Consider the following 24298-nt stretch of genomic DNA (forward strand, 5'->3'; position numbering starts at 1 on the left):
TTTTCTCAGTGTAATTTTTCATCTCAGTCATAAATGATCATCCTGGACTCTGAGACTATGCTTGTGATAATGGGAACTGCAGATGCTGGAGAATCCAAGATAACAAAGTGTAGAGCTGGAAGAACACAGCAGGCCAAGCAGCATCTCAGGATCCTGAGATGCTGCTTGGCCTGCTGTGTTCATCCAGCTCTACACTTTGTTATCTGAGACTATGCTCCTTGTTCTACATTCCCTAGTGGGCAGAAATAATTTCAGTGTCTACTCTGTTAGCCCTGCAGAATCTTGCACATTCCAATGCGAATACCTCTCATTTTCTGAACTTCAGAGATACAAATTCAATTTACTCAGCTTCATCGGACAATCCCAGGGACTAATTTATGAACCTTCACCAAAAAACCTCTATTGGATTAATATCCATCCCTAAAAATGGAACTCAAAACTGGCCACAATATTCCAGGTGTTGTTTCACTCAAAGTCATATACAAAGATAGAAAGACTAAGGCCCCTGGGTAAGTATTGTAAAACGGACATCTAGGGGTTCAGGTGCACAATTCTTTGAAATTTGTGTCACAGGTAGACAGGCTGGTTAAAAAGGTGTTTAGTATTCTCACCTTCATTGATCAGACCTTTGAGTATAGGAATTGGGACATCATGTTGAACTTGTATGGGGTGTCATGAGACCTCTTTTGGAGTACTGTATGCAGTTCTGGTCATCATGCCATAGTAATTTTTAAAATTAAAATAAATTAAATAATTTTTAAATTGGAGAGGGTTCAGAAAAGATTGACCAGGATGTTGCTGAGAATGGAGGGTTTCAGTTATAAAAATAGGCTCAATAGGCTGGAGGCCTTTTTCACTGGAGGGTAGGAGGTTGAGGGGTAACCATATAGAGATTTATAAAATCATGTGGGGATAGATAAGGTGAGTATCAGGGATCTTTTCTCTCGAGTAGGGGATTTCAAATCTTGGGGGAATATTTTTAAGGTGAGAAGAAAAATTTTAAAAAGGATATGAGGGACACTTTTTTACACAGAGAGTGGTTCATGTATGGAATGACTTGCCATAGGAAGTGGCAGAAACAGATACAGTTACAACATTTTAAAGACATTTGGCTAAGTACATAATAGGAAAGGTTTTGAGGGATATGGGTCAGATGCAGGCAAGTGGGGCTAGTTTACTCTGGGAATGTAGTCGGTGTCAACTGGTTGGACTGAATAGTCTGTTTCCATGCTGTATGACACTGTGTTTCTGTGTACTCTGACTGCTTTTCAATCATAGACAGAAATGTTGTTTGCCCTTCTAATCACTTGCTGTATCTGTTTTCTAACTTTTGATTACCAATATTTAAAAATTTCACTCTGTTTAAAGAATGTTTTTCTTTTCCATCCTTATGATTAATGTGAATAACTTCAAATTTCCCCACACTATAGTACATCTAATATTTTGTTGCCCATCCACTTAACTTGCAACCTTCTTATAACTTAGCTTGTATCATCAGCAAATGTAGACACATTATTCTCTGTTCTTTCACCTAAGTGATTTACATAGATTGTAAATAGTTGAGGTTTCAGCATTGGTCCTTGTGATGTCTGTAGTTTCCCATCTGCCAACTCTGAAACTGATCCATGTATGCTCACTGCACACTTCCAGTCTGTTAACTAACCTTTATCTTTTTTTTCTATTCATTTGCGGGATGTGGATGTTGTTGGCTAGCCAGCATTTCTTGCCCATCCTTAGTTGCCCTTGAGAAGGTGGTGGTGAGCTGCCTTCTTGAGCTACTGCAGTCCTCCTACTGAGGGTTGACCCACAATGCTATTAGGGAGGGAATTCCCGGATTTTGACCCGGTGACAGTGAAAGAACGGCAATATATTTCCAAGTCAGGATGGTGAGTGACTTGAAGGGGAACCTTGGGGTGGTAGTGTTCCCATATATTTGATGCGGTTGTCCTTCTAGGTAGAAGTAGTTGTGGGTTTGGAAGGTGCTGTCTGAGGATCTTTGGTGAATTCGCAATGTTGATTTTCCTTTATCTACCCTATTAGTTACATTCTCAAAAATTAATAGATTTGTTGAACAGGATTTCACTTTTGAAAAGCCTTATTGATTTGTTTTACTCATATTATTCTTGACTTGGTGCATTGTAAAGACTTTTTAAAATAATAGATATCAGCATTTTTCCTAATGCTAAGGTTCAGTAAAATGACCTTTAGTTTTCTGATTCTCTTCCCTTCCTTCCAGCTATCTCTTGTAGAAACCTAGGGTGCAGACCATTTGATGAATTTTAGTTCCTTCAGTACTTTTTCACTGTTGATATTGAGTACCTTAATTTCCTCACTCTTTCTAGCTCCTAGGTGACTGTCTTGCAAATTGTGTCTCCTATTAAAAATCACATGTAAAATATCTATCCAATGTCAGTTACTTCCTGATTCTCCATGATAATTTCTCCTGTACCTACATGTAAGGGACAAACATTTACTTTAGCTATTAAATTAAAACTGAAAGAACTGCAGATGCTGCAAATCAGGACAAAAACAAAATTGCTGGAAAAGCTCAGTAGGTCTGGAGGCATCTGCGAAGGTAAAAAACAGGGTAAACATTTCAGTTGCAGAGGGGTATTCGGACCCGAAATGTCAACTCTGTCTTTTACTTCACAGATACTGCCAGACTTGCTGAGCTTTTCCAGCAACTTTGTTTTTGTTTACTTTAGCTATTTATATTTTACATAGAACATAGAACATAGAACATAGACATAGAACAGTACAGCACAGAACAGGCCCTTCAGCCGACGATGTTGTGCCGAACATTGATCCTCATGTATGCACCCTCAAATTTCTGTGACCATATGCACGTCCAGCAGTCTCGTAAATGTCCCCAATGACATTGCTTCCACAACTGCTGCTGGCAACGCATTCCATGCTCACACAACTCTCTGTGTAAAGAACCCACCTCTGACATCCCCTCTATACTTTCCTCCAACTAGCTTAAAACTATGACCCCTCATGTTAGCCTTTTCCGCCCTGGGAAATAGTCTCTGGCTATCAACTCTATCTATGCCTCTCATTATCTTGTGTACCTCAATTAGGTCCCCTCTCCTCCTCCTTTTCTCCAATGAAAAGCGTCCGAGCTCAGTCAACCTCTCTTCATAAGATAAGCCCTCCAGTCCAGGCAGCATCCTGGTAAACCTACTCTGAACCCTCTCCAAAGCATCCACATCTTTCCTATAATAGGGCGACCAGAACTGGATGCAGTATTCCAAGTGCGGTCTAACCAAAGTTTTATAGAGCTGCAACAAGATCTCATGACTCTTAAACTCAATCCCCCTGTTAATGAAAGCCAAAACACCATATGCTTTCTTAACAACCCTGTCCACTTAGGTGGCCATTTTAAGGGATCTATGTATCTGCATGCCAAGACCCCTCTGCTCCTCCACACTACCAAGAATCCTATCCTTAATCCTGTACTCAGCTTTCAAATTCGACCTTCCAAAATGCAGCACCTCGCATTTATCCAGGTTGAACTCCATCTGCCACCTCTCAGCCCATCTCTGCATGCTGTCAATGTCCCGCTGCAGCCTACAACAGCCCTCTATACTGTCAACGACACCTCCAACCTTCGTATCATCTGCAAACTTGCTGACAATCCTTCAAGCCCCTCATCCAAGTCATTAATAAAAATTACAAACAGTAGTGGCCCAAGGTCAGAGCCCTGTGGAACACCACTCACCACTGACTTCCAGGCAGAATATTTTCCTTCTACTACCACTCGCTGTCTTCTGTTGGCCAGCCAATTCTGTATCCAGACAGCTAAGTTCCCCTGTATCCCATTCCTCCTGACCTTCTGAATGGGCCTACCATGGGGAACCTTATCAAATGCCTTACTGAAGTCCATATACACCACATCCACAGCTCGACCCTCATCAACGTTTCTAGTCACATCCTCAAAGAACTCGATAAGGTTTGTGAGGCAAGACCTGCTCCTCACAAAGCCGTGTTGACTGCATTTAATCAAGCCGTGCTCTTCCAGATGGTCATAAATCCTTTCCCTCAGAATCCTTTCCAACACCTTGCAGACGGCAGACGTGAGTCTTACTGGTCTGTAATTGCCGGGGATTTCCCTATTTCCTTTCTTGAAGAGAGGAATTACATTTGCCTCTCTCCAGTCCTCAGGTACGAATCCAGTAGAGAGCGAGGATGCAAAGATCTTCACAAGTGGCGAAGCAATTTCATTTCTCGCTTCCCAAAGCAGCCGAGGACAAATCTGGTCTGGGCCTGGCGACTTGTCAATCTTAATGTTTGACAAAATTTTCAGCACATCAGCTTCCTCTATCTCTATCCATTCCAGCATGCACACCTGCTCTCCAAAGGTTTTATTCACTACAAAGTTCGTTTCTTTCGTAAAGACAGAAGCAAAAACCTCATTAAGGGCTTCCCCTACCTCCTCAGACTCCACACACAAGTTCCCTATGCTATCCTTGATCGGCCCTACTCTTTCTTTGACCATTCTCTTATTCCTCACATAAGTGTAAAATACCTTTGTGTTTTCCCTGACTCCTTCTGCCAAGCCTTTCTCGTGCCCCCTCCTGGCTCTCCTCAGACCTTTTTTGAGCTCCTTCCTTGCCTGCATGTAATCCTCTCTAGCTGAACTTGACCCTAGCTTCCTCCACCTTATGTAAGCTACCTTCTTCCTTTTCACAAGAAGCTCCACCGCTCTCGTCATCCAAGGTTCCCTTATCTTACCCCTTCTTGCCTGTCTCAGAGGGACATATTTACTCATCACTCGCAACAACTGTTCCTTAAACAGTGTCCACATGTCTATAGTTCCCTTACCATGGAACAATTGCTCCCAGTCCATGCTTCCTAACTCATGTCTAATCGCATCATAGTTTCCTCTTCCCCAATTAAATATCCTCCCCTTTTGTCTAATCGTCTCCTTCTCCATAGCTGTGTAGAATGTGAGGCAGTTATGGTCACTATCACCAAAATGTTCTCCCACCACAAGATCTGATACCTGCCCTGACCTATCATACCAATCTGAAGCCCATCTAACTACACTATTACATTTCCACAAAAGCTCTTCTAATCTTCAACTTCATGAGTAATGCATTGATGTGTCCTTTTTGCTGAGATTTTTTCTTAACAAAAATGACTCTTCGTTCAACATTTTGAATGATTTATTTTTATGCTTCAGACTATCCACTTAGCACCATGCCTTTTAGTCTCCTTACTCTATCATAGAACAGAGAACATTACAGCACAGTACAGGCCCTTCGGCCCTCGATGTTGTGCCGACCTGTCATACCAATCTGAAGCCCATCTAACCTACACTATTCCATGTACATCCATATGCTTGTCCAATGACGACTTAAATGTACTTAAAGTTGGCGAATCTACTACCGTTGCAGGCAAAGCGTTCCATTCCCTTACTACTCTCTGAGTAAAGAAACTACCTCTGACATCAGTCCAATATCTTTCACCCCTCAATTTAAAGCTATGCCCCCTTGTGCTTGCCATCACCATCCTAGGAAAAAGGCTTTCCCTATCCACCCTATCTAACCCTCTAATCATTTTATATGTCTCAATTAAGTCACCTCTCAACCTTCTTCTCTCTAATGAAAACGGCCTCAAGTCCCTCAGCCTTTCCTTGTAAGACCTTCCCTCCATACCAGGCAACATCCTGGTAAATCTCCTCTGCACCCTTTCCAAAGCTTCCACATCCTTCTTATAATGCGATGACCAGAACTGTATGCAATTCTCCAAGTGCGGCCGCACCAGAGTTTTGTACAGCTGTAGCATAACCTCTTGGTTCCGGAACTCGATCCCTCTATTAATAAAAGCTAAAACACTGTATGCCTTCTTAACAACCCTGTCAACCTGGGTGGCAACTTTCAAGGATCTGTATACATGGACACTGAGATCTCTCTGCTCATCTACACTAGCAAGAATCTTCCCATTAGCCCAGGACTTTGCCTTCCAGTTACTCCTACCAAAGTGCATCACCTCACACTTGTCCGCATTAAACTTCATTTGCCACCTCTCAGCCCAGCTCTGCAGCTTATCTGTGTCTCTCTGCAACCTAGGGCATCCTTCGTCACTATCCACAACTCCACCGACTTTAGTGTTGTCTGCAAATTTACTAACCCATCCTTCTACGCCCTCATCCAGGTCATTTATAAAAATGGCAAACACAGTGGACCCAACACTGACCCTTGCGGTACACCACTAGTAACTGGACTCCAGGATGAACATTTCCCATCAACCACCGCCCTCTGTCTTGAGCTTTTCCTTGAATAGGCTCCACATTTCTAATGTGCCCATCCCCTGCAGTTTCCTTCCCCATCCTATGCTCCCTAAATCTTGCCTAATCTCATCGTAATTGCCTTTCCCCCAAGCTACAACTCTTGCCCAGTGGTATACACCTATCCCTTTCCATCACTGAAGTAAACATAACAGAATTGTGATCGCTATCACCAAAGTGCTCACCTACTTCCAAATCTAACACCTGGCCGGGCTCATTACCCAGTACCAAATCTAATGTGGCTTCGCCCCTTGTTGGCCTATCTACATACTGTGTCAGGAAGCCCTCCTGCACACACTGGACAAAAACTGACCCATCTATAGTACTCGAACTATAGTGTTCCCAGTCAATATTTGGAAAGTTGAAGTCCTCCATGACAACTACCCTGTCTCTCTCACTCCTATCGAGAATCATCTTGGTATCCTTTCCTCTACATATCTGGAACTACTCGGAGGCCTATAGAAAACTCCCAACAGGGTGACCTCTCCTTTCCTGTTTCTAATCTCAGCCCATACTACCTCAGTTGATGAGTCCCCAAACATCCTTTCTGCAACTGTAATACTGTCCTTGACCAACAATGCCACACCTCCCCCCCTTTTACCATCTTCTCTGTTCTTCCTGAAACATCTAAATCCCGGAACCTGCAACAACCATTCCTGTCCCTGCTCTATCCATGTCTCCGAAATGGCCACAACATCGAAGTCCCAGGTACTAACCCATGCTGCAAGTTCACCCACCTTATTCCGGACACTCCTGGCATTGAAGTAGACACACTTCAAACCAACTTTTTGCTTGCTGGTATTCCGTTCTCCCCTCATATTTGTAATTGGCTTTGTTGAAGTTGAAGATTCCTCTTTGTAATTACAGTGTGTCACTTTCAAGCTTGACAAGGAATTCAATGGTGTTTTGATCACTATTTTGGGGTGGCACGGTGGCTCAGTAGTTAGCATTGCTGCCGCACAGCGCCACAAACTTAGGTTCAATTCCAGCCTTGGGTGACTGTCTGTGTGGAGTTTGCACATTCTCCCTGTGTCTGTGTGGGTTTTCTCCGGGTGCTCTGGTTTCCTCCCACTGTCCAAAGATGCACAGGTTAGGTGGATTGGTCATGCTAAGTTGCCCAAAGTGTTCAGGGATGTGTAGATTAGGTGCGTTATAGGGGGATGGGTCCTCAGTAGGATGCTGTGAGGGTCAGTGTGGACTTGTTGGGCCAAGGGGCCTCTTTCCATACTGTGGGGATTCTCTTGATATCACTATAACATTGCTAAATAAATCAGCTTCATTGCACAGTACTAGACTGTAGATCACTTTATTCCTAATTGATCGATCAATGTATTATTCTAGGAAGTTGTGTCAAAGGCATTCTACTAGCCCTTCTTCTAAACCACTCTTGTCAATTTGATCAGTTTGATCTATATGAGGGCTAAAGGTCGTACCATTATCACATTGCTGCTGTTAGAAGCTTCAATAGTTGACTGTTTAATGCCCTGCCCAATGTTATAATATTGTTAGAGGGCCTATAATTTACTCTCACTAGTATTTTCTGACTTGTTATTCCTAATTTTCACCTATATTCATTCTGTTTCATGATTGTCTGAGGTCAGACCCTTTCTTTCTAAAGTTCTTGTATTATTTTTTACCCAAGAGCTATCCTTCCTCCTGTGTCTGTCTTTCTAAAATATTGTGTAACCTGGAACAAGGTTTTTCAATGTTGTTCTCTTTGTAGCTATGTCTTGTGTAATCGTAATTAAAGCAAAACCATTTATCTCCATTATAACAAAGCAGATGGCTGGATGAACACAGCAGGCCAGGCAGCAGCAGCAGAGCAGGAAAGCTGACATTTTGGGCCTGGGAGAGATAATGGGAACTGCAGATGCTGGAAAATCCAAGATAACAAATTGTGAAGCTGGCTGAACACAGCATGCCAAGCAGCATCTCAGCTTTTGTGCTCCTGAGATGCTGCTTGGCCTGCTGTGTTCATCCAACTTCACACTTTGGTATTGTGGGCCTGGGCCCTTCTTATCTCTATTGATACCATTAGTTCATCTCCCTTATTGCAGACTCTTTGTTTATTCAGTAAAATGCCAACTCTTATCAAGGTGAAATACTCAGAGCCACAGACCTTGTTTTTCAGTAGTTACTTCACACCATACTTTGTTGAAAATCCTTGTCATTTTCCAGTGTCTTTACTAAATGACTCAGTAACACAATGTCATAAGCCTCAATTTATGTGGCTGGCAACTCTTAGTAGAATAGTGCAATAGTATTAGAACAAAGCTTATGGAGGAGCAGGATAACTTGGAAGATAATTTTCCGACTTAATAATTAACTGCACATGTGCAAGAAATAACTGTTCAGATAAAATTCACAGAACTAATCTGTTAATTCTATTTCTATCTCCACAGATGCTGCCATACATGGTCAATAAATTGTTAAAAATGATGGCCTTCCATCACCTTCTCAAAAGTACATGGAAATATGTAATAAATAGTCCATTTTCTTTTGGAATTGTTTTCCGATGAAAACGTGAACTGAAAACCGCGGAGAATTGGATACAGTTTTCTTACACACCAATGGTCAATCTTACCAGAGAAAATGAAAAGAACTCCTGCACAAAGAGCAATTCTTCCCTTAATCCTTTCTGAGCCTCCAATTCGTGTACATTTCATTCCCACCAATGAAATTATGAAACCAAAAAATCCTAGACAAACAGCAGTAATCATGAGACCTCTACAGACCTGTAAGTAAGCTGAAAGAAAAACAAACCAAGCATTAGAACCATTTCAAGTATTTAGTGAGGATGTATTTGCTACTTACTACATAGTAATAAGGACTTAGAGTGATGTGAAAGGCCTTTTTTCTTCTTAAATGTAGTGACAAGTCAGTTTTGTTTTAGTGATGTACTTGATGTAGTGATAGACCCAAAAAGCAGGACACCATGATGGCTGAGCACAGTACAAAGAGATGAGTTAATCATGAAAGAATGGCTACGTATTACCAAACATAGCTATTAAAGCCTGTAGGAGGTAGGGGTGACTAAGGGAAGGAAAGGCTTGCATTGTTTTAGCTTACAGTAGGAAATAAATCTGTACTACAAATCTAATTTTTTTCTGAATTGGGATTTCACTTCCAAGAAGAAAGCAGTTTTGAGAAAGTAATATATGCTTTGCCTAATATTGACTTGGATGAAGAAAATGAATGTACTGTCACTAAGTTTGCAGATGGCACAAAAACAGGTGACAAGGCAAGTGGTGAGGATGACACAAAGATTTTGTGGAATGATATGGACAGTTTAAGGGAGTAGGCAAAAATTTGGCAGATAGAACATAATGTTGGAAAATGTGAAGCTACGCAGTTTGACCAGAAGGAGTTAAGCATTGTTTGAATAAAAAACGATTGAAAAAAACTACCGCTCAGAAATCCTCAACCGTGAATCACAAAAAGCTAGCATACAAGTTCAGCAGCTAATAGGGAAAGCAAATGGTATGTTTTCCTTTCATTCAAAGGGAATTGAGTATAAAAGTACAAAGTCTTACTAAAACCATACGAGACAGTTGTCAGCACACAGCTGGAATTCTGTGAACGGTTTTGGACCCTTTATCTAAAACATATACTGGTATTGGACCACTCCAGAAAGATTCACAAGATTGATACCATGCACGGAAGGATTGTCTTATGAGAAGAGGTTGAGTAGGTCGGGCCTGTGATCATTGGAGTTTAGTAGAATGACATATGACATTGTTGAAACATACAAGATTCTTAAGGGACTTGACAGGATAAATGAGGAAAGGCTGCTTCCCCTTGAGGAAGTATCTAGGACCAGACAGCATAAGGGATCCCACACTTGAAACAGATGAGGAAATTTTTTTCTCTCAGAGAGTAGTGAATTTATGGATTATTTGCTGCAGAGGCCAGCTAGATCATTTAGTATATTGAAGACTGAAATAGATTGATTTTTAATTATTCACAGAATATTTACATCCTATGTAAATTCATATTTACATAAAGAGGGTAATATGAAGTTACAAGAGACTAAGGTCATGCAAGGGAACTAATTTCCAATGGTAGATTGCTTGAATCAATTTGCTTAAACATGGTAAGATACACCTTCAGAACAGGTGGACTTAAATTCAAGCCTTTTGGCCCAGAGATAGGGATACTGTCACTGTAAACAAGAGCTCTACAATTTCCAACGGTATACTGGCAGCAAAAGCATGTGGTCACTGTCTATATTACAGAAATCAGAAGTGAACATTCGATAGTAGCATTAAATAATAAATGAACATCTATCAGTGAGTTTGTGCAGAACCTCATGAACAAATGAAATGTGGAACGGTACTGTTCGTTGAAAGGGTGGATGAAGAAGTTAGTTAATTAAGGAACCAGTTTATATTTATTTTTTCTGTACCTGGTCTCAGCTAACTCAGAACACATAATTCAAGGCATGGGTGGCATGGTAGCTCAGTGGTTAACATTTCTGCCTCACAGTGCCAGGGACACATGTTCCATTCTACCTTTGGGTGATTATATGCAGTTTGCACATTCTCCCTGGGTTTCCTCCCACAGTCCAAAGATGTGCACGTTAAGTGGTTTGGCCATGATATAGTGCCCAAGGATGTGCGGACTAGGTGGATTAACCATGGGAAACGCAGTGTTATGGGGCTGGGGGTGGGTCTGGGTGAGATGCTGTTTAGAGCATCAGTGTGGATTTGATGAGCTGAATGGCCTGCTTCCATGCTGTAGGGATTCTATGGCCAATGCAACTTATGTAGAGCGCTGGAAGTTGGGTGAGTAAGGGGACCTTACAGCTTTTCTAAAAATCAGGTTCTGCATTTCATACAATTCTGGTTGCCACACTACCAAAAAGATGTGGATGCTTTGGAGAGGGTACAGAAAAAGCTTACCAGGATATTCCCTAGTTTGAAGGGTATTATCTGTGTGAAGAAATTGGACAAGTTTGTTTTGTTTCCACTTGAACATTGGAGGTTGAGGGGTAACCTGACTGAAGTTTACAAATTATATGAGGCACAGATAGAATAGATAGGCAGAGACTTTTACCCAGGGTAGAAATGTCAGTTACTAGGGGATGTAGGATTAAGGTAAAAGAGCCAATGTTTAAAGGAGATGTGAGGGGCAATTTTTTGTTATACAGAGAGTAGTATGTGTCTGGAACGTGCTGACAAAGGAGCTGTCAAAACAGATTCAAAAGCAATGTTCAAGAGGCATCTTGATAAATACTTGAGATAATGGGAACTGCAGATGCTGGAGATTCCAAGATAATAAAATGTGGGGCTGGATGAACACAGCAGGCCAAGCAGCATCTCAGGAGCACATGTGCTCCTGAGATGCTGCTTGGCCTGCTGTGTTCATCCAGCCCCACATTTTATTATCTTGATAAATACTTGAATAGGCAAGAAATATAAGGATTGCAGACTGCATAGAGCCAAAACGATTTTAGTAAAGAAAGGCATCATGTGTTGGTGCAGTCTTGGTGGGCTAAAGATTAAGGATTCTGCCATTTACTGTATACCACCTTCCTGCATTGCACCTACCAAAATGTATCACCTTGCATTCGTCCAGATTAAATTCCATATACCATATCTCCACCCAAGTTTCTACCCTATCTGTATCCAGCTGTGTCCTCTGGCAATCATCCTTACTAGCCACAGCCCCCCGAATCTTTGTGACATTCACAAACTTATTAATCAAGTCACCTGAATTCTCCTCCAACTCATTTATATATACCACAAACAACAGGGCTCCCAGTAATGATCCCTACAGAATGCCACTGGTCACAAACCTTCAGTCTGAAAAATGCCCTTCCAGCACACTCACTGTCTTCCAAAACTAAGCATCCATCTTACCAGCTCACAGCAGATCCACTGTGGCTTCTCCTTTTATATTAAACTTCCATGAGGGAACTTGTCAAAGGCCTTACACATAGAAAACATTGACAGCCATGTGCTCATCAATAATCTTTGTCACTTCCTCAAAAAACTCAATCAAGTTTGTGAGACATGACCTTCTTCACACAAAGCCATGTTGCCTATTGCTAATAAGTTCATATTTTTTCCAAATGTGAATAAATCATGTCTCTAAGAACCTTCTTTAAATATCTCCCTGCCACTGATCTAAGGCTCACAGGCCTGCAATTTCCTACATTATCGCTGTTGCATCTTTTAAATAAAGGGAACAACATTTGCTATTCCCCAATCCTCTGAAACTTCTCCTGTGACTAGAATGGATACAAAGATTTCATACAAGGCCCTAGCTATTTCCCCGCCTGACTTCCTTAGCCTACTGGGTGAAATTCATCAGGTCCTGGGGACTTGTCAACCTTTTAAAACACCCAACAAGGCATGGTGGCTCAGTGGTTAGCACAGCTGCCTCATAACACCAGGGACTCATGCTCAACTCCACCCTCAGATGTATGTCTGTGTGGAGTTTGCATGTTCTCCTTGTGCCTGTGTGGGTTTTCTCTGGGTGCTCCAGTTTCCATCTATAGTCCAAAGATGTGCAGGCTAGATGAATTGACCATGCTAAATTACCCATAGTGTTCAGGGGCGTGGAGGCTAGGTGAGTTCTGGGGGATGGGTCTGGGTGAGATGCTCTGAGGGTCAGTGTGGACTTTTGGGCAGAGGGGCCTGTTTCCACACCGTATGGAATCTATGGATTTCCATTTTTATATTGACATGCCCTAGAATATCAATATGCCTTCTTATGACTTAACATCCACCAGGTCCTTTTCCTTTGTGAATACCAATGCAACGTATTTGGTAAGAACCACACCTAATTTCTCTTGCTCCATGCAGAAATTCCATCCTTGGTTCTTGAGTGGACCTATCCTTTCCCTAGCTACTTTCTTGTTCCTTATATATGAATAAAATGTGTTTGTATTTTCCTTAATTCTTTTTGCCAAGGACATTTCATGGTCCCTTTTAGCTCTCTTAATTTGAGTTCTTTCTTGTGATCTTTGTATTCTTTGAGGAGTCTGTCTATCTTCACTTTCCTAAACCTTATGTATGCCTCCTTTTCCTTTTTGACTCAGCCCTTAAATTCTCTTGTCATCTAATGTTCCCAAATCTTGCCATTCTTATCCTTCATTTTCACAGGAGCATGGTGATCCTGAACTCTAATCAAATGGCCTTAAAAATATGCCGACATACCAGATGTGAATTTGTCCTCAAACAGCCATCCATAACATCCCCCCATTCCTGCCTAATATTATTAGCCTTCCGCAGGTTAGTACTTTTGCCCAAAGTACTCATATCCTATCCATAAGTAACTTACATCTTACAGAATGATGGCCACTGTTCCCGAAATGATCCCCTGCTGAAACATTGATCATCTGGCCAGGCTCATTTCCCAATATCAGCCCTAGTATGGCACCTTCCCTCGTCAGACTATTTACATGACGTTACAAAAAACCATCCCAGATACACCTAACAAACTCTCCCACATCCAGGCCCCTGGCACTGAACGAGCTCAAGTGAAGTTAATCACTCACCATGCCACAATAATCCTGTTGTTTTCATATTATTCCATTATCTGTCCACATATCTGTTCCTCTATCACTCATTGGCTGTTGGGAGGTCTGTGGTACAATCCCAGCAAAGTGGTTGCATCCTTCCTATTCCTTAGTTCTATCTATATGGTCTCACTGGATAAGCCCGCAAGATGTCCTCTGTCAGTGCAGCTGTCATATGCTAACTGATCAGTAATGTAACTCCTTCACTTCTTTTACATGCCTTTCCACCATGCCTGAAACATTTAAATGCTAGAAGGCTAAGCTGCCAGCCCTGTCTCTCTCTCAACCAAGTCTCTATTAGCTACAACATTGTAGTTATATGCATTAGTTCAAGCTTTAAATTCATTTTCTTTCCATTTGTACTCTTTACATTAAAACAAATACACTTCAGACTGCTAGTCCTGTCACATTCAATAACCTCTCTGATGAAGGGTCTAGGCTCGAAACGTCAGCTTTTGTGCTCCTGAGATGCTGCTTGGCCTGCTGTGTTCATCCAGCTTCACACATTCAATAGCCTTCCCCTATCTGTTCCTCCTCTCAGTCTTACTGGCCTTAGCCTCAGGCTCTTCTTTAGTCATTCTACTGCTGACATACTGCTCTAGTTCCTGCTCCCCTGACACACTAGTTTAAACTCCTGAGTGGGAGTAACAAACTTCTCTGCCAGGATATTTGTGCCCTTTCAGTTTAAATGCAAGTCAACCTTCTTGTGCAGGTCCCACCTGTGCCAGAAGACATCCCAATGATTCACATACCTGAAGCCTTCCCTCCTACCCCAGTTCTTTAACCTCATATCTATGTACTATTCCTAGCCTCACTGGCACTTCGCACAGGAAGTAGTCCTGATATTGTAAACCTAAAGGTCTTGCTATTCAACTTCCCACCTAAACTTTTTTTGTAGGACCTCATTTCTCTTTCTGCCTATATTGTTGGAACCAATATGGACTAAAACATCTGACTGCTCACCCTTCGCCTTCAGACTATCTTGCGCCTGTTCAGATTCATCCTTGATCTTGGCAACAGGGAGGTAAATACCAGCCTAGAGTTTCACTTGTAGCCACAAAAATGCCTATTTGTGCCCCTGACTGTACAGTCTTCTATTACTATTGCTCGTCTACACTTTGACCGTCACTGCTGTACATTCACGGTGGCGCTTATATGGCTGCTGCTGTTGCTTTTCTCTGAGATGCTCACCCCCACAACAGTATCCAAAAGGTTTGAAATGTTTAATGTTCAAACCAGTTTGAGAGGGAATGGCCACAGGTGACTCCTGCATTGCCTGCCTACTCATCTTCCTTGACAATTCTTATAAATCCCTGTACTCTCTACAGCAATTACGTCCTTCCTGTAGTCTAGCGACCAGAACTACATACAAAACTTTGACTTATGCTCAGAGTGCTGGGAGTTGGGCAAGTAAGGGGGTTTCAGTAAAGAGTATGAGGTCCTAAATAGTAAGGTGAAAGGTTTGTGATTTATATATATAAAATAATTTTTGTAAGCATGTTAACCTAAAGGAATATAAATTATTTTTTATAGAATTATACAGTACAGAAGAGGTCCTTCAGCCCATTGAGTCTGAACCACCAAAAATACATGACTACCATCACTAGCCCTGATTTCCTGCATTAAGCCCATGGCCATGAATAACACTTCACCTGTTTATCCAAGTTGTTTTTAAAGGTTATGAGGTTCCCACCTCAACTACCCTCCTAGCTAGTGCATTCAAGAACTCCACCACCCTTTGGGTGAAGCTTTTCCCCAATGCCTTCTAAACTAGTTGCCTTTCCATTTAAAATTATTAACCCTTCAACCAAGGAGAACACTTGTTTTCTGTTCACCCTGTCCATGCGTGTTATGCTCTTACATGCCTGTATCAGGTTCATCCTCCAATCTGCTCTAGGGAGAATAATCCATGCTTATCCATCTCTCTTCAAAGGCAACATCCCAGGTAACATCCTTCTTTGCACCATCGCCAGGGTAATCACATTCTTCCCATTGCATGGTGACTGTAGCTGCGCACAGTATGCCAGCTGTCGCCTAACCAAGATCCTGTATGTCTCCAACATGACCTTGCTGCTCCTATAATCCATGCCTTGACTGATAAAGGCAAGCATTCCTGTTGCCTTCTTATCTACTCAATGAACATGTCTTGATACCTTCAGGGATCTGTGGACAAGCATCTCAAGATTTCTCTGTTTCTCTGACCTTCCTCATATGTTGCTATTCAAATACTACTCCCTTGTTTTATTCCTCCTTTAACCTAATACCTTCCTCCTCACTGCCAAACACATGGACAATCATTGTGTCATCCACAAACTTTCTTCTCATTATCCCCCTAACCACTAGAATCAATTTTGAGTGTAATGCCAAATTACGCTTGATCCTATGAGCTAATACCTTCTTTATCAGTTTTGCATGTGGGACCTTGACAAATACCTTGCTGAAATCCAGCTAAAGTACAATAACTGCTCTACTCTTATTCAAATACTTGGTCACCTCCTGGAAACACCAGATTTGTTAGGCATGACTTTTCTCCTACAAAGCCACAATGACTATCCCTGATCAAATCTTGCCTTTCTAAATGTATTTTGAAATCTTTCAAATTATGTTATATTTCATTAGCTTGATTTATTTTATTTTATTTTCATTTCCTATAGAGTTATTTGTCATAAAACTGTACAGCATGGAAACAGACCCTTCAGTCCAATGCATCCATAAATATCTTAAATTAATCTAGTCCCATTTGACAGTATTTGGCTCATATTCTTCTAAACCCTTCCTATTCATATATACATCTAGACGCCTTTTAAATGTTGTAATTGTACCAGCCTCCACTATTTCGTCTGGAAGCTCAGTCCATGCATGCACCACTCTCTGTGTGAAAAGGTTTTCCCTTAGGACCCTTTTAAATCTTTATTCTCTCACCTTAAACCTCTACCTTCTAATTTTGGACACCACTATCCCGGGGAAAAGACCTTGGCTATTTCCCCTATTTATGCCCCTTGTGATTTTATAAACATCAACAAGGTCACCACTCAATCTCCGACTCTCCTGGGAAAATAACTCCAGCCTATTTACCCTCTACCTGTAGCTTAAATCCTCTAACCCTGGTGACCCTTTTATTCAATAAACCAATATTTTACTATTAAATCCAAATCTATAGCCTTATGTGCTTATATTACAGTGAAAGGCCACCATGTTAAATGAAAATTGAGTTATCTATTAAGCCAGATTTCACTCTGGGATCTGACTTGTCCAGTAGTAACATCAGTTGAGATAATACCATTGATGTCTTGTACGTTTCCAGCATTATATCCCTGTTTTTTGTACTCAATACCTCACCCAGTGAAGGAAAGCATTCCATGTACATTGAATAACTGCTCTGCTACCTTCAGGGACCTGTGAACAATAACTCCAAGGTCTCTCACTTCCTCTAATCCTTCCAATAATTTTCCATTTATTGTGTATTCCCTTGCTTTGTTTCTCCTCGTTAAATGTATAATCACGCTCTTTCCCAGATTGTATTAGATTAGATTAGATTCCCTACAGTGTGGAAACAGGCCCTTCAGCCCAAAAAGTCCACACTGCCCTTTGGAGCATCCCACCCAGACACATCCCCCTATAACCCACACACCTCTGAACACTATGGGCAATTTAGCATGGCCAATCCACCTAGCCTGCACATGTTGGACTGTGTGAGGAAACTGGTGCACCTGGAGGAAACCCACGCAGACATGGGGAGAATGTGCAAACTCCACACAGACAGTTGCCCAAGGCTGGAATCGAACCCGGGTCCCTGGTGCTATGAGGCTGCAGTGCTAACCACTGAGCCACTGTGCCACCCCATTGATATTATCCTTCAGTTGACAGCCATTCTTTTCACTATTAACTGTGTAGCCAGGTTTTTGTCTGCAAATGTCTCAAATGCTCCTTATTTAACTCTGAATCATTCATGATGCCCAGCACTGAGCTCTGTAGAACATCACTGGAATCTCTTTTCTTTTTGCAAAAACCATCCTTTGACAATTACCCTTCACTTCCCGTCACTGAGTCAATTTTGGATCCAACTTATCACATTCCACTTGGTTTTAAATTTTTTGACCAGTCTGCCACAAGTGACTTTGTAAAGTATTTTAAGAAAATCCATGTAGACAACATCTACTGCCCTATCCTCATCAATTTTTCTTGTCATTTTCTCAAATAACTAATCTACACTAATATGTTGTGACCTTCCTGGATAAAACTGTGCTGACTATTCCTGATTGATCCATGCCTCTACAAGTAACAATGAGTCCTATTTTCTAATATAAATTCCAGAAATTTTTCCATCACCCAGATCAGACTAACCGGTCCATTAGTATTTGATCCATTTCTCACAAAACAGTTTGAATAATGGTACAATGTTTGCATTAGGGTTGGGATTAAGTCCCTCACCTGTATCTAATAAGGATTAGAAATTGAGCTTCCATTATTCCCTGGCTGGTTTCCATTACCAGCTGGAGACACAATTCATCTGTCCCAGTGATTTATGAAAAAATTACCTGGATATTTTGCATGTGGAATGGGCAGTTTGTCATTAATGAAAGGTAGGAGAGACTAGGCTTATATCACTGGAGTCTAGAATCAAAATAATCAAATTCATTGAAATAAATAAGATTCTGAGGAATCCTGACAGGATAAATCTGGATAAAAACCCTTCCCGAAATCAAAGAATCTAGAACTAGGGATCACTGTTTAAAAATCAGGGGTCACCATTTAAGATAGTGATGAGATGAGCATTGTTCTCTCGATGATTGCAAAGAGCCTTTTTCTGCACTTTAGATCTCTATGACTGACAATTAAACACTAATTGAAATGTGTTTTACAGGAAAGTAGATATTTGAAAGATGATGTTCAAGAAACTGTATTCGGTGAACAGGAGATAGCCTGATGGTGGTCTGGCTACTCAAGTCCAAACTGGAAAGATATCTGTATTAAATTGGTGGGCTCCTTATTAATTCATCCAAATGAGGGCCCTGATCATCTTTCAATGAATTGTCTGACTTGTCATTCTATAATAGGCCCACAAATCATAGATCATCAGAATGTCATCAAATCTAGAGTAGAAAAATAATCAGCCAATCTCAGCAAATCACTATGTCCACTTGGGTTCTAAAGCACCATATTTGATTTTTAAAATATACAGCTGGTTTAATAGACATTAGATAAGAACACAGAATAGAAAGAGCTTTCACTAAACTTCTAGCTCATGTGCAAATTTGTGCATGTCTGTACAATAGCCACAATTTCTTCCTCCTCTGTCAGTTCTCAATTGCACTTCTCCTAGGCCATGATTTACATGAGATCACAAAAATAAGGAGTGACAAGGCCATGTATAGAATTAAAAACAAAAATGATCATTTTAAAATAAAGGCATTGCTTTCTGGGAACCAACGTAGGTCAGTCAGCACAGGGATGATTTGGAAACAAGCTTTGCTGTGACTCAAAAATAGTCAGTAGCATTTTGGTTAGCCTTGAGTTTATGGAAGGTACTATATGAGAGAGCAGCTGAGTGTGCATTGAAATAGTTGAATCCGGAGTTAACAAAGCTTCAGCAGCATATGATCTAAATCAAGGGCCAAGTTTTTGTCTACTTAGTCCTGGGACATGGGCATTTCTGGCTCAGCCAGCATTTATTGACTATCCATAGTTGTCCATGAGAAGGCACTGGTGAGCTGCCTTCCTGAACTGCTGCTGTCTCTTTGGTGCAAAGGTTTGGTAAAATTGCCAAGTCCCAGCAGACCATAGAGCTGCCCTCTCACCAGAGAAAGATGACTGAAAATGAATTTAACTTGAGGGTCAACATGCCTCAGGTGAGGGTTGTGGTTGAGAAAGCAAAACATTCAATGTGACTTCAGCTGGCACAGGAATTGAGCCCACACTGTTGGCATCACTCTGCACCATCAACTATCATTCCAGCTAACTGATCTTCTGGTGTTGGGAATTCCAGGATTTTGAACAAGTGACACTAAAGGAATGGAGATATATTTCCAAGTCAAGATGGTAAATGGTTTGGAGAGGAAATTGCAGATGTGGTGTTCCCTTGTATTTTCTGCCATTGGTGTTCCCTTGCATTTTCTGCCATTGTCCTTCTAGATGGAAGTGGTCATGGAAGGTGCTGTTTGTGGAACATTGGTGAGTTACTGCAGTGCATCTTGTAGTTAGCACACACTGATGCTGAGGCGTGTCTGTGGTGGACAAAGTCAATTTTTATCAATGTGGTGCCAATTAAGTGAGTTGCTTGGCCTGGATGTTAAGAAGCTTCCTGACTGATGTTGCAGCTGCAATCATCCAAGCAATTGAGGTATATTTCATCACATTCATCAATTGTGCCTTGTAGACGATAGACAGGCTTTGGGGAGTAAGAAGGTGAGTTACTCACTCCAAGATTCACAGCCTCTGACATGCTCTTATAGCCACTATATTTACATGGCAACTCCAGCTGTTTCTAGTCAATGGTAATCCCAAGGATGTTGATAATGGGAAATTCAGTGATGGTAGTGTCATTAAATGTCTTAAGTAGGTAGTTAGATTATCTCTTGATGGAGATAGTCATTGCCCAGTACTTGTGTGGCATGGATGTTTGATGTCACAAAGCTGGCAATAGGTGATTTTCGTGATGACATGAATAAGAATTGGGAAACTCAGTATTGAGTTAAATATGACGCTGAGGTTACAAAGTTACAAACTTTATTGGTGCACCACACAAAGCATTCTAACCTGATGCATCATAGCTTGGTATGACAACTGCTGTACCTAGAACCAGAAGAAACTACACAGAGTTGTGAACACGATTCAATCCAACATGAAAGCCAACCTTCCATCGACTGACTCCATGTAAATTTCGTGCTGCCTCGGGAAGGCAGCCAACATCATCGATGTCTCCTCCCACCCCAGTTATAATCTCTTCCAACCTCTTCCGTCAGGTAGAAGATACAAAATCTTAAACACACAAATCAATAAATTCAGGAACAACTTCCTCCCTGCTGTTATTAGACTTCTGAATGGACCTTTCAAATTTTGAAATTAATATTCATTTTGCCGTTTGTGTACCTTCCTTGCTCTGTTCTATTTACCATAATGCACTTTATATTGATATGATCTGCCTGCATTCAGACAAAACAAAGCCTTTCATTGTACCTAGGCACATGTAACAATAATAAATCAAATCAAATCAAACACTTTGGCTTAATTCATCAAGACTGTTGCCAGGGAGAGGGATGAAGACAATTGGTCAAGAAGGGAGTTTAGAGTGAAGACCGATGACAATGACTTCAGACTTCCCATTACTTAGTTGGGGGAGATTTCTGTTCATCCATTACTGGATACTAGACAAATGATCTGATGATTTGGTAGCAATAATAAAATTGATACAGCTAGTAATAAGGTAATGCTCAGTACCATCAGCATATATGGAAAAGTCAATGCTATGATTTTAGATAAATTCACTGAGACCAGTAAGTAAATGAGAAAAAGGAAGGGGCCAAGGCCAGATCCTTGGGGATGGAATAATAAAAATGTGGAAGCAGAAAGAGAAACTATTGGAAGTCGTTCTCTGACCACAGCTAAATAGAGAAGCATGGAATAAGATGATGAACATTTGTTAGTCCTTTCCCAATTAATTGCATCAGGCTATCGCAGACAAATTATACAAAAAAACTGGCGGAATTCTGGAGTTTGGTCAGTTGAACTGATCATTCACTCAACCTAGACGAGATGCTTTCTTAAACATGAATACTGAATACTCTGAGGAAGAGACAATTGCTTTCTATTTATAGTATGTATGGGCTTAAATCTATAAATGGTGCAATAAAGTGGATAAAGCTTGTTCTCTATCTGTACAGACGTAGCAGGAGGAGGCAATGCTGACATCTTGTGAACAATCTGGGGAATAGGTTATTTCTATTAGCAGTTGGAAAGCGCAGTTTGATATTAGATGTTCATCTTGATACACTTGACTAGTACTGAATTTCTACAGTTAAATCAGACCAAATCATGCATTCCAACATATTCTTCATGAGTAGAACATAGACTATATAGAAACAATGCATTTACAATAATCCTTGAAGAATGAAGCCATTGTTGCCATCAGAATACATATTAGGTATCCCTTTCAGAACTAGAAAGGCACTTTCTGTATGACAGCAGGTGCTCATTACCAGTAATGTTGCTACTATTCAAAGCGGACTTGCTTGTGTAGAAACTTAATCTTTCAGTTGAGCCAGATACTAACTCCAAATAATGATGTAAAGTTAACTAATGCCACAAGTGTTCACTTGATTACCTGGAGACAATTTCTCTTCTGCTTGAGTAGAGAATGTAAATAATGCAGGCTGCCTCATTATGAAATAGAATTGCTCAAAACATGCTTCAACACACAGCAGTTAATGACCAGGAATATTTGAACAGTTGTGCATTCTGCCTCTGGTGCAGCTGGAGCTACAATGGAATGCATCATGTAGCAGGGTAGGAGCAAGAGGAATTGTCCACAGTAACACGTGAGCATTTGAGGAAATATAATGCCATTAAATTTACATGTGTTACTCAAATTCACATAATGTATTCCTTTGCAACATTTTCCGATTTTGCCTCCTCTCAGTGACTGCTGATTGATGTACAAGGCAGTTAGTTCCTGAAAGGGGTAACCGACATCATGAGATTAGCTCCACCCATTATATCATAAAGGACTATGTCTGGGGTATGGGTGGCTCCACTCCCTTTCAGTTATTAGAAAAATCTTTTGTTGCCCCTCAGCCCCAGCTTCAGATATTTGGGCACCCAGTGTAGAGGGTTGTGAGAAGTTGGAGGACTTTACGGGGACCTGGCCGAGTTGGCCATTCATAAGCCCAGACAGAGGGCAGCGGAGGGGTCATAATTGCTGACTGTCTGCCCCTCTGCCACAGCTACATTCGTGCCTGCATGTTGTTAGAAAGGAAGAATGCAACATCTCTCAATACTCTCAATGCTTTCGGAGAAAGGTATACACCACAGGGCATGGAATGCCTTATTTCCTTGTCTAACTCAATTTTGATTTAGCATCCTCCCTCTCTCCCTACCTCTCCCTTCGGTAGTCTGAATTGCCCTTAATGGACTTTGCACGTAATCTGGTGAATTGGAAACATGGTAATTTAGTGGTGGTGGATAATAGGTGAAAATTTCCATCTGTGATTTGCAGTAGGGGAGAAAAGCTGTTCGATTGTGTGATAACATCTCCAAATAATTAATAAAAGAGAATTAAAAACAGAAGTTGCTGGAAAAGCTCAGCAGGTCTGACAGTGTGGAGAGAAATTCGAGTTAATGTTTCAGGTCAAGCAGACACTTCCTCAGAACTCTTATGTTTAACATGTAATCTCACAAAAGTCTCACATGTATCGCAGCAGTAATGTAACCAGCTACTTAGATATTATGTTGAAAACAAATTCTGTTTCTTAAGATCACACCCAAAGACTTTGTGTGTGCATCCCTTCCCCACTTGGCCTCAGTAAAATTATCTTACATCAATAATAATGGTGGCATTGAATTTAACCATGGCTTCACAGTTCACATCAACAAATATGCGTACTCATATCAATATACGATATGGAAAATACACATTATATGAAATATAAATGTACAACTTGCCTTTCAATTGCTTTTTGATGAATATGAATTAACATGGACCAGTCAGTAATGTATATAAATAAGCTGATTGTGTACAGGATTGTTTTTTTTGAATGAGATTAAGGTGGGATGGCTTGGAAGTGAGGTGCAGGAGACATTAGTTTTGGATGTGATCATTGGTCCAGTGGTAATCCCTACAGCAATAGAGAAATTCCTTGCACCCCAGCAGCAGTTGGTGCTGCTTTGGATTTTCTCCTACTTTTCATTGCACTTGGCGGCAAACAATGTGTTCTTGGTACCTTGTTTCAGAGATAGCAGCAACTGCAGATGCTGGAGAATCTGAGATAACAAGGTGTAGAGCTGGATGAACACAGCAGGCCAAACAGCATCAGAGGAGCAGGAAGGCTGACATTTTGGCCCGTCTTCAGGAAAATGCTCCTCTGATGCTGCTTGGCCTGCTGTGTTCACCCACCTCTACACCTTGTTCTTGGTATCTTGTTCCTTTGTCAGCTTCAAACCTTACCGCCACCCTGTGTTATGCAGAGCACGGCATGCAGCCATCATTCTGCTTGCAGATGAGTACTGAAGGCAGCCTCAAAATCTGCGTAGGAACCTTATGTGTAAGTTGAACTAGTGCAGTGTCATATCTGATCGGCAGATTATTGGCTGTATCACATCTGGGCTTCAGTGATTGAATTTCTCATGGTTGTCTTCAGCTAAGTTTGAAAAGTGTATCATTTGTTTCCTGGCAGTCACCTGTCAAGTCAGTTTGCAGATCCCATGAGGCAAGGAAGTTTGAACATGCAGTATAAGAACATCATTGCAGTTCCTCAGGAGTCATTTAA

At 41.2% G+C, this 24298-nt stretch overlaps 1 protein-coding gene across 3 annotated transcripts in view; it reads right to left on the reverse strand.

Moving 5' to 3' along the window:
- LOC125453633 (claudin-10-like) overlaps positions 1–24298 on the reverse strand; it is a 193080-nt gene that overhangs the window by 25085 nt on the left and 143697 nt on the right. For all 3 annotated transcript variants that reach the window (XM_059646523.1, XM_059646524.1, XM_048533438.2), the window contains one exon: positions 8877–9038. In XM_059646523.1, coding sequence (XP_059502506.1) covers positions 8877–9038 — 162 coding nt within the window. The remainder of the gene's footprint in view (positions 1–8876; positions 9039–24298) is intronic.

This window comes from Stegostoma tigrinum, chromosome 6, assembly GCF_030684315.1.
Source record: "Stegostoma tigrinum isolate sSteTig4 chromosome 6, sSteTig4.hap1, whole genome shotgun sequence".
Classification (NCBI taxonomy): domain Eukaryota; kingdom Metazoa; phylum Chordata; class Chondrichthyes; order Orectolobiformes; family Stegostomatidae; genus Stegostoma; species Stegostoma tigrinum.